The 14853-nt window shown below is 31.2% G+C and overlaps 4 protein-coding genes across 4 annotated transcripts; 2 read left to right on the top strand and 2 right to left on the bottom strand.

Annotated features, from left to right (window-relative positions):
- The first annotated feature begins 2064 nt into the window (after positions 1–2064).
- LOC108477385 (uncharacterized) lies at positions 2065–5265 on the top strand. The gene is made up of 4 exons (XM_017779911.2): positions 2065–2920; positions 4136–4376; positions 4500–4593; positions 4832–5265. Exons 1-4 carry the CDS (start codon positions 2478–2480, stop codon positions 5119–5121), a joined length of 1068 nt encoding a protein of 355 aa, XP_017635400.1. The 5' UTR covers positions 2065–2477; the 3' UTR covers positions 5122–5265.
- Positions 5266–5970: 705 nt separating this feature from the next.
- On the bottom strand, positions 5971–6739 carry LOC128284407 (gibberellin 20-oxidase-like protein; the record flags this gene model as incomplete). The annotated part of the gene is made up of 1 exon (XM_053022411.1): positions 5971–6739. A coding segment is annotated over one exon (639 nt), but the record flags the coding sequence as incomplete, so codon positions are not given.
- Positions 6740–6742: 3 nt separating this feature from the next.
- On the top strand, positions 6743–9250 carry LOC128284406 (uncharacterized; the record flags this gene model as incomplete). The annotated part of the gene is made up of 4 exons (XM_053022410.1): positions 6743–6909; positions 8121–8361; positions 8485–8578; positions 8817–9250. Coding segments are annotated over 4 exons (792 nt in total), but the record flags the coding sequence as incomplete, so codon positions are not given.
- An 828-nt stretch (positions 9251–10078) lies between these two features.
- On the bottom strand, positions 10079–11579 carry LOC108478900 (gibberellin 20-oxidase-like protein). The gene is made up of 2 exons (XM_017781355.2): positions 10803–11579; positions 10079–10706 (listed from the first exon to the last, which is right to left on the bottom strand). The coding sequence occupies exons 1-2, from the start codon at positions 11156–11158 to the stop codon at positions 10079–10081; spliced, it is 984 nt and encodes a 327-aa protein (XP_017636844.1). The 5' UTR covers positions 11159–11579.
- Between the last annotated feature and the right edge of the window lie 3274 nt (positions 11580–14853).

Genomic DNA, 14853 nt, shown 5'->3' with positions numbered 1-14853 from the left:
ATTAGACCTAAATTTTGAAATTTAAAAATATATAAATTAAATTCTTTGAAATAAAATTATAAGAACTAAATTCTAAATTTTGAAAAATACATGGGGTTATAACATATTTTGACCTTGTTATAATTATTTTAGACTTTCACCACAACCAATAGAATAAAAAATAATAATTTAATCGATATAACCACAAATCTAATTTTTAAAGCATTAATTTTAATACCGAAGAGATCACGTTTTAATTTGATTATAAATATATAATTTTAATCAAGATTAACTTATTTGACATTGTATTTTTATTTTAAATTTAAAATCAGCTTTATATTTTTAATTTAATTTAATTATAATACATAATTTTTAATTTAATTTAAGAATGTGATATGTGTCACTAAACTATTAGTATATTTACGTTTTAGTCCCTTAATTTTAAAATTTTACACAAATGGTCATTAAATTGTTTAAAATGTTTATTTAAGTCGTTGTATTATTTAAAAGTTTTTATTTAAATCATTAGACTGTTAAGTTTTTTTTTTTAAGTTCAAGTAGCAAGCTCCAAGTGATGATTCGACGATCGGTATGTTGGATCAATACCCATCAATGAGTAGAAGAACATAAGTTAGATCCAAGTTAATCTACCGGTTAGTGTCAAAGATTAGAAAAGAATGTTATTTGGAATCTGGTTCATAAATTCGTGATATTCAAAGCTGTTTCGTGAAAAAAAAAAAACTGAATTGTAGAAGAGAAGGAGAATGAGAGCTTTCAATTGGTGCATGTAGTGCGATTAGAGAATGTTATATATCAATGATTTTAACAACCTAACCTGGTGACTTAAATGGAAACTTTTGAATAGTTTAATAATTATTTTGTAACTTTTAGAAGTTGAGTGATTAAAATATATACTTACAAATAATTTAGTGACTTTGAATGCAATTTACTCTAAAATCAAATAATTATTTTGCAATAACTATTTGAATTCTTTTGATAGATTTCTTTTTGGTCATAATTCTTTTTGATATATTACGAAATAGGAAAGAAAATGTATTATTTGAACTTTGAAATCTTGAACAAAAAGAAAGTCATTGATACACAATCTTAATTCCGTATTCAAACTAAAATATTTTATTTGTATTTAATTGCAAAGGTAGAGTCAGATAAAAAAAAGTTAGGGACTAAAATGAAAGATTAATTTAAGAGCGTGGGTCCCTCTAAAGATTTTTTTTTTCGCATCCGAAAGAGACATACTAATACGTGGCACCTAGAGGATCATATGTAGTGAAAAATTAAAGGTTAATATCGGTCATAACAAAATAAATAAATCACAAAGGCCAAATTATGAACTTTTGTTTTCTTCTCATTTATCTCCCAATGAATATTGCCCTATATCTCATAAACTTAAAAGTGATGAGTTTTCATTATTTTAGATTTCCAAATTTTGATTCAATCAGAGAGGATAATTATATCATACTTGAAGATATGTTAATCGTTTTTTTTAAACTTTACACAATAATTTATTATATTTATTAAATATAATTTAAAATTAACATTAATTTTTAATAAATTAAATTTGATTAATATATCAAACACCCTTAATTATAATTAAATTAATTTTTTTTACTTATGCATGAATCAATTACGTCATTAAATAATTATTATTTTTAATTTTAAATAATATAATTATGCAAGTTTGTATTTAATTTTTTAAATTTGTATTTAAAAATCTTAACAAAAATAAGTTTTTTAGCATAGTGAAAAAAATTATTTTAAAATCGTTGAAGAGATAATCGGCTCTTTCAAAAGAAGCTTTTGAAAGTGTATTTGTCAGATAGCTAATTGAATTCTTAATAATCTAATATATCATCTTGGAAAAACTTTCTACCATAATTTATCAAAAGACAGTTTATTGTAAGAAAAATAAAATTAATTTATTGACCAAATTAATATAATTTGTTACGAAATTAGAATGTTTATTGTTTAAAAATATATTAGGAATTTATTATTGCTTTTTTAGAATATATTATGATTGAATTTTAATAATTGAAATAGATAAAAAAAGATTATATTTTCTATTCAATTCTTTTTATTGCTGCATTAAGTAGAGAAGAATAAAGTGTAGCATGTCTAGCTAAAAATGGAACCAGTCATGGATAGCCAGATGAAATAAAATAAGGTGAAATTGAGGGTCCTCCACTTCCATAGAATAAAAAAAAGAAAGAAATAACACTCTCCTCCTGTTCAATTGAATCCCATCCTATTTCCTAGCCAAATTCCAAACTTGAAAACTCCAAAGAAACTTACCTCGTAAGCATCAACCGAACCAAAAGATTGGTCATCAACCGTAGGTCGGTTAAGATTAGTGCGAAGATAAAGGGATACTTTAAAAATTCCATAGCAGTACCAGATCTTACTACTTGCTTGATATTTCCAGTGAAAAGGATAACAAAGAGAGAGAGAGAAAAGAAACCACTAAAATACATATATATGTTATGATGTTTGGTGGAGGAGGTAAAGGCATGGGAGGTGGTGCAAGAGGAGCCAACATGTTGAGAGCAGTAGTTGGAAGAACAGCAGTTTCCGGGACTGGTAACCCTACTTCAAGTTTGCAAGAAACACTGCCTTCATCTACATCTTCTGCTTCTCGGAGGCATAGTAATAATAATAGCAATGGTTATCTTTCTGTTTCTGCGAGTTCTTCTTTGGGTTCTTATAGCAATAACAGTGGTGTGCCCATTAGTGCTAATTCTGGGCTGCCGAGTAACTGGTTTCTGTCGCCTGCTTCCTCTGCTACTCCTTTTTTTGATGACTTTGAATGGGTGTCTGTGGACGCCATTGAAGAGGATAATAAGCAGCAGCCACATGATTTTGATTTTGTTTTAGGACCTGTTCCTTCTATTGCTGAAGTCCAAAATGCGATCTCTGCTATTCAAAGGTCAGGTTTTTTTTTTCTTTATTTATTAAGGGTTTAATTTGTGAATTTAAGTGAAAATTAACGTTTGCTTTACCCACTTCTCTGATGAAATTATTTATCTTCTCTTTTGCAACAGTGCAACTGCCAATTTTGTTTTGATTTGCAAATAGGGAATAAAACTTGTTCTCTTACCAGTGCATATTGCTTTTTTTCCTTGGTCTAAAATTTTGGAAAAAGTACCATTGACCGCATTGTACTGTGAATCAGATTTTCCTCTTCTTTCATGTACATTAATTTAGTAGCAAATTAATTTTTCAATTAAAAATATTATCTATTTTTATAGTTAAAATTAATATTGTATATGCACATCAATTTGTAACAAAAGTAACTAGTTTACTTTTTATCTAATGTAGAGAGAATAATTTGTTTATTTTTGAGAAAAAATAAAATATAATTTAATTATTAATACAGGGACTCTATGATATTTTATCCTAAAATTTACTATTTCTACGGATGATTCAACTTTTCTTCTCTGTTTCTAATAATGTGAGGATTTTTGTGTTGGCTGTATTTGATAGTGATGGCGAGCCAATAGCATATAAAGTCAAATAAGATAATATGGTGCAAATTTGCAAGCATAAGAATGATTTGAAATCTACATGTTTTATTTACAAAAAATAAAAATAAAAATGATTGGAAAACGAAATAAACAAAATAATTTAATTGCAGTAAGAAAGGAATGATTACAACTGTAAATAATATATTTAGCAAAATAGTTGCTATTAACATTGTTTACTCAACTAAGTTGATGCCCCTTATGTATTTACGTGTTAGCTATAGATTAGTGAAGCTAGTTGATGTTGACTATGGCTTCAGATGTAGTGGTTAATTTGTATTCATCTAAAAATACTAATTTCTACAGTAATTTAGCTAAATTTTGAACAGGAATGTGTGTACTTTGTGCTTTTCCCTACAAGCACTTCACTTGAAAAAGAAAAAAAAAACCTTAAAATATGAGAGAAAAAGCCTATAACAGGGTAAAATGAAGAAAGAAGTCTAGATCATGTGAAAGTCATACTGTTATCACTAGAATAATTGTAATTTACGACTAAAGTGTGATGACTAGACGGAGACAACAGCTCCAATGGGTTCTTCAACTTGTTTACATTGATGCTTGTATGGTGAAATTTAGGAACTTTGGCAGTCATTGCTGCTGAATATCTTTTGTAATTATAGGGTTTCCGGAGTAAGCTCGTGTCCGCCGCTTACCAGGGATAGGTTCTCTCATAATGCTGGCAGGGAAATAGCTTATCCAAGCCCAAGTAGTTGCTCGATGCACAGGGTTCATTCTGTTGGGTCTGAGTTGGATTGGATGGAGCCTTCTATGCAACTTTATAACACACGAGCATTCCAACCTTATGTGTCAAACAGCGTTTACGATGCTTTCCATTTGTTGCAGACAGATCCAGCGATTCAGGTCTCTTTTTTTGCCACTCTTGGATATAAGAATTCTATGGATTTTCTTAGAGGATGGTGCAGTACTGCTACATTATGCACGGTATTATATCAATTATGACAGTCCGTATTTATGTTTTGGCAGAAAATGGTACTTTCATTATCTTCCGATGAAGCTGTTTGGAATGCTGTTTTGAACAATGAGGTGGTGAGGGAGCTGAGAGAGACATATTATGCAGGTTGGTCTGAATTCTATGAATGCTTTGGACAATGGCTAATATCATGTAGTGTTGCTTAAGGGTACATGCTAATATTTTATTTACTTAAGGGACCATGGCATCTCTCAATTCCTCTTTCCCCCTGGCCCCTATGTCGATCAATTGGTTATATTATAATATTATAAGCTTCCAGAAGAACATGGAACAAACATTATCACCATATCATGAGAAATACATATTCACATTGATGATTATGCAGCTGAAGATAGTAGTCCAATGAGTTTTGATGAGAGCTCAGTTGAGGATTCCGATCAATCAGACAAGACAACGAATATAGTGAAGTGGATTTTTTACAACACTAAAGAAAAGGTCCTGGATTTATTCGAGAAACTAACAAAGCTCGTCAACGAGTTGTTTAAGCTGCCTGTGGATAACGATACGAAAACACCAGGAACTCCTGACCCATTTGATCAAAGGCTAAGAACCTCATTCTTGCTATCTGTTTTAGTCTTGTTGATTGTGGTTGTGAGTCGAGCTAAAATTACTTGAATTCGACGACATGACGGATTGTGTTTAGCTTAATATGTTTTAAGATAATATATATGGATATTAGGACATATTTAAGCATTATGTTATTGTTTCAAAGGCATTTTATTATAGTTCGTGATTGTTAAGATGTTGATGTTCTATCTACACCGAGTTTAACATGCTACCCTGTCAGCATCACCGAGTGAGCTCTGTTAAAAATAGCTGACAGGAAAATCGAGGTGTAATTTGACCTCTGTGAGCTTTAAATTTTTAATAGCCTATAAGCTTGCACCATTTAGTTTAGCTGTCAACGTTTTGATCTCAATTATTTAACAACAGTATTTAATTGTCCTTGCAAAGCATTGCATGTTCACAGAAATAATTGCTAATGGAAGCACCATAAACCTCACCTCAAAACGGTTTACATTAAGAGGGGATTGTATCTTGCCTCTTTTATTTAAAAGATAGGTTAATTAGTTCTTACACGTGGCATAAAGTATACGTGGCATGTTATGTGTCACTATTTGATTATTTTATTAGAGATGAACTGTAAAATAACATCGTCCTCAATATAGAATATTGCTTTCAGTTTCTTTTTGGTAGTTGATTGTACTAATACTTATTCTTTTTACTTTTCATGCTTGTATTATTATTCATGTTCGGGGTTCGTGATTGTTTCTCCTAACAATGTCATTTTTAAAGTTCAAACTCTATTTTCCCTTTAAAAATATAATGTATCTTGCTATTGTATCCAACACTTATTAATGTTAACTGTATGATATGATATTAATACTATATGATATATAAGAAATAACAACTTGATGATTGACAACTTGGAAGGAAGCTTAGCCATTGAGTCTGCATTATGGATTTGCATTATTAAGAAAGGAAATTGTTTTTTTATTAATTGCTTGTGGAGAGAAGCGGAAGAACTCAAAAAAAGAAAAGAGAAAACCAATGTGATACATTTTTTGTTGATTTTCAATAATGTGGGTAATTTTTACAAAGTGTCACAGTTTCCTGCAAAGTCTTTGACGGTAAATCCAACCCTCTCAAACTTGCCCTTTTCACTGATTAATCTAAATTTCAAATAATCTGCACAAACAAATGGCTTATAGATCCTTGAATGATCTCCAACGACTTCATTAGGGGCAAATATTACCTTTTCATCTTCAAAGCACCAAAAGAAAGCCAAAGAGAACCGATTAACATTTCTTTTCAAAACAACTCTATGTTCTGAGGACCTTAACTTGCCATTGCTCCATGCTTGCATTAGGTCCCCAACGTTGACGACAAGTGTGTCTTCACAAGGGCTTATGTCCATCCATTTCCCTTCCTTTGATCTCACTTGAAGTCCCCCAATTTCATGTTGATAAACGATTGTTAAGCAGCTCATGTCTGTGTGCATGCCTAGCCCTTCAACTTCATCATCTTGTTGATCGTCTTCTTCTTCTTTCATGATATTGAGAGGGCTGTAATTGCCTATTCTCAAATAACCATGACAGTTTCTGAATTCAGACTCTACAAATCTGTTCCCCAAATCTTCTCCCACCAAGCTTTTCAGTACAGCTTTTACTATCTCCTTTGATAGCTTAGTCATCATGTTCCCATATTCATCTAATTCTGGGCTGCCGAGTAACTGGTTTCTGTCGCCTGCTTCCTCTGCTACTCCTTTTTTGATGACTTTGAATGGGTGTCTGTGGACGCCATTGAAGAGGATAATAAGCAGCAGCCACATGATTTTGATTTTGTTTTAGGACCTGTTCCTTCTATTGCTGAAGTCCAAAATGCGATCTCTGCTATTCAAAGGTCAGGTTTTTTTTCTTTATTTATTAAGGGTTTAATTTGTGAATTTAAGTGAAAATTAACGTTTGCTTTACCCACTTCTCTGATGAAATTATTTATCTTTCTTTGCAACAGTGCAACTGCCAATTTTGTTTTGATTTGCAAATAGGGAATAAAACTTGTTCTCTTACCAGTGCATATTGCTTTTTTTCCTTGGTCTAAAATTTTGGAAAAAGTACCATTGACCGCATTGTACTGTGAATCAGATTTTCCTCTTCTTTCATGTACATTAATTTAGTAGCAAATTAATTTTTCAATTAAAAATATTATCTATTTTTATAGTTAAAATTAATATTGTATATGCACATCAATTTGTAACAAAAGTAACTAGTTTACTTTTTATCTAATGTAGAGAGAATAATTTGTTTATTTTTGAGAAAAAATAAAATATAATTTAATTATTAATACAGGGACTCTATGATATTTTATCCTAAAATTTACTATTTCTACGGATGATTCAACTTTTCTTCTCTGTTTCTAATAATGTGAGGATTTTTGTGTTGGCTGTATTTGATAGTGATGGCGAGCCAATAGCATATAAAGTCAAATAAGATAATATGGTGCAAATTTGCAAGCATAAGAATGATTTGAAATCTACATGTTTTATTTACAAAAAATAAAAATAAAAATGATTGGAAAACGAAATAAACAAAATAATTTAATTGCAGTAAGAAAGGAATGATTACAACTGTAAATAATATATTTAGCAAAATAGTTGCTATTAACATTGTTTACTCAACTAAGTTGATGCCCCTTATGTATTTACGTGTTAGCTATAGATTAGTGAAGCTAGTTGATGTTGACTATGGCTTCAGATGTAGTGGTTAATTTGTATTCATCTAAAAATACTAATTTCTACAGTAATTTAGCTAAATTTTGAACAGGAATGTGTGTACTTTGTGCTTTTCCCTACAAGCACTTCACTTGAAAAAGAAAAAAAAAACCTTAAAATATGAGAGAAAAAGCCTATAACAGGGTAAAATGAAGAAAGAAGTCTAGATCATGTGAAAGTCATACTGTTATCACTAGAATAATTGTAATTTACGACTAAAGTGTGATGACTAGACGGAGACAACAGCTCCAATGGGTTCTTCAACTTGTTTACATTGATGCTTGTATGGTGAAATTTAGGAACTTTGGCAGTCATTGCTGCTGAATATCTTTTGTAATTATAGGGTTTCCGGAGTAAGCTCGTGTCCGCCGCTTACCAGGGATAGGTTCTCTCATAATGCTGGCAGGGAAATAGCTTATCCAAGCCCAAGTAGTTGCTCGATGCACAGGGTTCATTCTGTTGGGTCTGAGTTGGATTGGATGGAGCCTTCTATGCAACTTTATAACACACGAGCATTCCAACCTTATGTGTCAAACAGCGTTTACGATGCTTTCCATTTGTTGCAGACAGATCCAGCGATTCAGGTCTCTTTTTTTGCCACTCTTGGATATAAGAATTCTATGGATTTTCTTAGAGGATGGTGCAGTACTGCTACATTATGCACGGTATTATATCAATTATGACAGTCCGTATTTATGTTTTGGCAGAAAATGGTACTTTCATTATCTTCCGATGAAGCTGTTTGGAATGCTGTTTTGAACAATGAGGTGGTGAGGGAGCTGAGAGAGACATATTATGCAGGTTGGTCTGAATTCTATGAATGCTTTGGACAATGGCTAATATCATGTAGTGTTGCTTAAGGGTACATGCTAATATTTTATTTACTTAAGGGACCATGGCATCTCTCAATTCCTCTTTCCCCCTGGCCCCTATGTCGATCAATTGGTTATATTATAATATTATAAGCTTCCAGAAGAACATGGAACAAACATTATCACCATATCATGAGAAATACATATTCACATTGATGATTATGCAGCTGAAGATAGTAGTCCAATGAGTTTTGATGAGAGCTCAGTTGAGGATTCCGATCAATCAGACAAGACAACGAATATAGTGAAGTGGATTTTTTACAACACTAAAGAAAAGGTCCTGGATTTATTCGAGAAACTAACAAAGCTCGTCAACGAGTTGTTTAAGCTGCCTGTGGATAACGATACGAAAACACCAGGAACTCCTGACCCATTTGATCAAAGGCTAAGAACCTCATTCTTGCTATCTGTTTTAGTCTTGTTGATTGTGGTTGTGAGTCGAGCTAAAATTACTTGAATTCGACGACATGACGGATTGTGTTTAGCTTAATATGTTTTAAGATAATATATATGGATATTAGGACATATTTAAGCATTATGTTATTGTTTCAAAGGCATTTTATTATAGTTCGTGATTGTTAAGATGTTGATGTTCTATCTACACCGAGTTTAACATGCTACCCTGTCAGCATCACCGAGTGAGCTCTGTTAAAAATAGCTGACAGGAAAATCGAGGTGTAATTTGACCTCTGTGAGCTTTAAATTTTTAATAGCCTATAAGCTTGCACCATTTAGTTTAGCTGTCAACGTTTTGATCTCAATTATTTAACAACAGTATTTAATTGTCCTTGCAAAGCATTGCATGTTCACAGAAATAATTGCTAATGGAAGCACCATAAACCTCACCTCAAAACGGTTTACATTAAGAGGGGATTGTATCTTGCCTCTTTTATTTAAAAGATAGGTTAATTAGTTCTTACACGTGGCATAAAGTATACGTGGCATGTTATGTGTCACTATTTGATTATTTTATTAGAGATGAACTGTAAAATAACATCGTCCTCAATATAGAATATTGCTTTCAGTTTCTTTTTGGTAGTTGATTGTACTAATACTTATTCTTTTTACTTTTCATGCTTGTATTATTATTCATGTTCGGGTTCGTGATTGTTTCTCCTAACAATGTCATTTTTAAAGTTCAAACTCTATTTTCCTTTAAAAATATAATGTATCTTGCTATTGTATCCAACACTTATTAATGTTAACTGTATGATATGATATTAATACTATATGATATATAAGAAATAACAACTTGATGATTGACAACTTGGAAGGAAGCTTAGCCATTGAGTCTGCATTATGGATTTGCATTATTAAGAAAGGAAATTGTTTTTTATTAATTGCTTGTGGAGAGAAGCGGAAGAACTCAAAAAAGAAAAGAGAAACCAATGTGATACATTTTTGTTGATTTTCAATAATGTGGGTAATTTTACAAAGTGTCACAGTTTCCTGCAAAGTCTTTGACGGTAAATCCAACCCTCTCAAACTTGCCCTTTTCACTGATTAATCTAAATTTCAAATAATCTGCACAAACAAATGGCTTATAGATCCTTGAATGATCTCCAACGACTTCATTAGGGGCAAATATTACCTTTTCATCTTCAAAGCACCAAAAGAAAGCCAAAGAGAACCGATTAACATTTCTTTTCAAAACAACTCTATGTTCTGAGGACCTTAACTTGCCATTGCTCCATGCTTGCATTAGGTCCCCAACGTTGACGACAAGTGTGTCTTCACAAGGGCTTATGTCCATCCATTTCCCTTCCTTTGATCTCACTTGAAGTCCCCCAATTTCATGTTGATAAACGATTGTTAAGCAGCTCATGTCTGTGTGCATGCCTAGCCCTTCAACTTCATCATCTTGTTGATCGTCTTCTTCTTCTTTCATGATATTGAGAGGGCTGTAATTGCCTATTCTCAAATAACCATGACAGTTTCTGAATTCAGACTCTACAAATCTGTTCCCCAAATCTTCTCCCACCAAGCTTTTCAGTACAGCTTTTACTATCTCCTTTGATAGCTTAGTCATCATGTTCCCATATTCATCCAATACCTCACTAGCAAAAACAAGCAAAAAAACACATACATGAACCCTTGCCATGCATTTTGATAAAACGAGAAGCACATATACATATGGTGACTATAAATACTACCTGAAGTCGGACTTTGGGTGGTCGAAAAGAACATCCACTGAACTTTGTGCAGAAGAAAAGAAGTCGGGTCCGGACACTAGAAGACTCTCGTAGAAAGGGGAAGCGATGAAAGGAGGGGTGTAGGTTTTTAAGGAGGAAGCTGGGCCGGCCTTGAGTTTGGAGCCAATGGGGAGACTGAAGATATGATTTGAAAGGGAATAGAGATTGGTGAAAAGATGTTTGGGGACTCCATGATTGGTTATGCGGAAGAATCCCCATTGAGTACAGGCTAGATAGAGGGAGGAAAGGGAGGATGAACACAAGGGCTGGGAGACGTCAAATACAGGAAGCTCTACGCAAGCCTTGGGTTCAGGCATTATTTCATCTCTACATATGAAAATGGGTTACTTTGTTAAGTAGGGTTGAGGTCTTATATATATATATATAATTACCTGGAGAGAAAGAAATGTCTAGACATTCAAATTCACATGGCAGATGTATTTAATATATGGATGCATATTTGAAACATACATTAATCGTAAATCACACGCTGTACTTTGTACCTAAAACCTGTATTATTATGCACATAACAGAACCCTTGATGAAATCTTTGTAGTCCTTGGCAATATATATGTATATATATGATGATCCAAATATCTAATCCCTCCATATGATCGGAAGAGATCCCATCATATAAAGACATTTCTGAAAGAAAGAAAGAAAGCTGCAGGGAAGTCAAAAGAAGAACAGGAAGAATTGATTCTAATTCACAGGAAGGAAAACTGGAAGTTGAAACAGCCTGCCGAAGAAAAAGGCAAGCAAAGCATTTATAATTATTCAAATCAACAGAAATTCATGGTCTGAAATCTAGACACAAATGGTTAATAAAATACTTGGGTGTTAATAATATAAAAGGGCCTCGTATGTAGTAGTTTTGTTTGTATGTTAAGGTCAACCAGGAGTAGGACAAACTCACAGTTGTCAAGAAGAATCCCGTAGGCCAAATGCAACGACCAAATGAAGGGTTGACTGAAGTTAATGTGGAGAGTCCACAAAACAGCTTGGCTATTTCTTTAAACAAGAACAATTTGGGATGTTATTAAATGAGTATAAGGTCATTAAAAACAAAACAAAAAGATGGCTGCTTTGTTTACATAAGCAAGCACGTTATATAGGCGGCATCAGGCAGGAATGATGGCAGTGTGCTGCTCTGCTGTACCTTTGAAATTTTATGTCAATGCACAAGGTTTGTTTTTTGAGCTTGGATTCTTGTGAAGCAAGTATGACTACCTAATATTCTAATCCACATCAGGCTAAATAATCCCACATAAAGGTTCCAATCTTAAGAGTCTTTTATATATGTGTTATGCTGCAAAATGCCTTAAAACTCTTAAAATTTCTTTGATTCTCTCAGATTTTTATGCTACCAGGAGCAAATAATTTCTGAAGTAAAAGCAGCAGATTCGTGCAAAATATTGGGTGTCAATAAAAAAAATTCGATTAAACTGATTGAGTATTAATCTGATTGTATAAATATTATTTCAAAAAAAGTAGTGCTAAAGTACATTATTCCTCCTATTTATGGATTGGGTTTAGGATGGGTTTATAATATAACTAGACTATACTCAAGTAATACACTCAACTCTAATTATTTTATGATTTTTTAAATATATTCGCTCATATTATAATAATATTTTAATTTTAAAAGTTTTTTGTAAAATAATAACAAAATTTTAATTTTAAGACATATTTTAATTTTTAAATATAATTATATGATATTTTTCAATCTCATTTAAATAATCTAAAATTTTTGTTGATGAAAGATATTTTTTATACATTTTGACTTTTTATATATTTCATTAGATTGTATATTATTATAGATTATTTACATGGTTTGATAACCCAATAAAACTAATGGATATAATTTATTTTCTAAAAAATGTGGAAAATGATAAGAGATATGTACTTAATTATCACTTAATAGAGAATAAATTCAATTGTTTTTTCTATTTCATTTAAGATTATATTATCATTTATCAAAAATCTAATTATTCTCAGATTTAATTTTAAATAATACGCTAAACGAGTTTTATAACTTAATTTCAACACTTATTTTTTAACAACTAAATTATATAGTATTTATTATTCCTTATTCATACTTAGGACGTGTTTGAATTTTGATAAACTGAAAAAAAGCTACAAAATCAAGTAATAAATTTTAATTCTAAATTTTATAAGTACCAAATATAATTATTTTGTGTGATAAAATAAATCTTGATTTTTGAAAATTTATTATTTCATAATTTTAATCTGATTGATATTGTATTTTTATTTTATTTTGAATAGTTTCCGATAAATGTTAAATATAAAATTTAAACATTTTAATATTTTAATAAAATGAAGAAATAGTTTATTTTAAAAATAAAATTTTGAAAAATAAACTTAACTTAAAATTTTCTATATTAAGTGATAAGTAGTTATCTAATTACTTATCATATTCAATATTTTTTGTTGAAAACTTTATATTAAGTAAAAGTTAATATGATTATAAATGAAAATCCATAATAGTTTATCAAACACACTCTTAATCAATCAACAATCGACAATCAACAATCAACGATGATAAAGATAAAGTTTGAAAGAAAATACACTTAACAAATATGAATTTTAGGTTTTGTTAAAAGATTTTTTTGAATTATTATAAATAATATTTTATAATAATTACAAGTTATATTAAACATAACATATAAAATTTTCCATAAAATTATGTTATCGCATGTTTGAGAAATTCAATTTTTTTGGAGTTGAAATAAAATTCTAGAGATAAAAATTATTTAAATTTAAATGAATTTTGAGTTTCAAATTTAGTTAAATTCTAGTACAATTAAATCAAATTGTGGGCTATTTCAGAAATAAAACATAAGACCCATTAAATCTAATAGGTAGGTTAGCCCACGCAGTATGAATGAGGAAAACCCAAACCCAAACCAATTTTCTATTTTCCAAAGCAGGACTTTGTTAATGGTCTGTAAATCACTGTACTGAGAACTGAGAAGTGAAATTCATTTAAAAAATTTAAATGACTCTCCTTCTCCCTCTCAACTGTATTTTCAGTAGTGGTGCTCCTTGTTGAGCTGCACTTGGTTGATTTCCTAGTTATTTTCTTACATGGTTTCACACTGTGTTTTGTTCTGCTGCAGGCAGTGAATTTACCAGTACCTGAGACGATGATATTTCGGCAAATAACTTCAGATATATATGGTAATCAGTGTGAACTCATACTCAATATTGCTCTTTGCATCTTCCCGACATCAGCTATTTCTCAAAATAGTTTTAGCTTGTATTACATTTCTATCCAGAATTGACTGATTTGTTCAAGAGCTAAAAACTGTCCTTCCTCCGCAGTATTTGGATAGCAAGAAACGCTATCGTCTTTAATAAGCCGTATTATGAAAACTCCGTTATTCTTAAGGTTCTCTCTCTTGCGGGCGAGTTCTTGGCTTTTCCTTTGCACCTTAAAGCCAAAGGACCCCCTAGAATTATTCATGTCAAGTGGTTTTGTCTTCCATTGGAATGATTCAAGCTTTATTGTCATAGATCTTCCCTTGGAAATCCTGGCATTGCTTTGAGACTAGAATGGGCATTGGGCTGCTGGTTGTCATAGATCTGTGCGTAACATTATTAAACTATGTTTTGGAAATAGGCTTAGATATAAGGTATGTTTTTCGACGGTACTAATTCACTATATTGATTATTGCTTGAAACTTAGTACTTTAAATAAAAATTTTTAAATATTTCAATAGTTTAAATAAAAAAATTTGAATAGTTCAACAATCATTTTATAATTTTTTAAAATTAAATAATTAAAATATAAGCTTATTAATAATGGAGTGAATTTACACTAAATTTGATGAGATCTTAACGACTGCTGAACTATGCGATGTTAGAAATGGGCTTCAACTTGCTAAAATTCAACATATTTCTCGTATCATTGTTGAGTTTGATGTATTTATTGCGACTATCATTAAAAATCATATTCAAGAAAATAATTTGTTTGATCCTCTTATTACCG

The sequence above is a fragment of the Gossypium arboreum genome, chromosome 11 (assembly GCF_025698485.1).
Source record: "Gossypium arboreum isolate Shixiya-1 chromosome 11, ASM2569848v2, whole genome shotgun sequence".
In the NCBI taxonomy this organism is placed as follows: domain Eukaryota; kingdom Viridiplantae; phylum Streptophyta; class Magnoliopsida; order Malvales; family Malvaceae; genus Gossypium; species Gossypium arboreum.
This window is presented reverse-complemented; position numbering and strand designations above follow the sequence as displayed.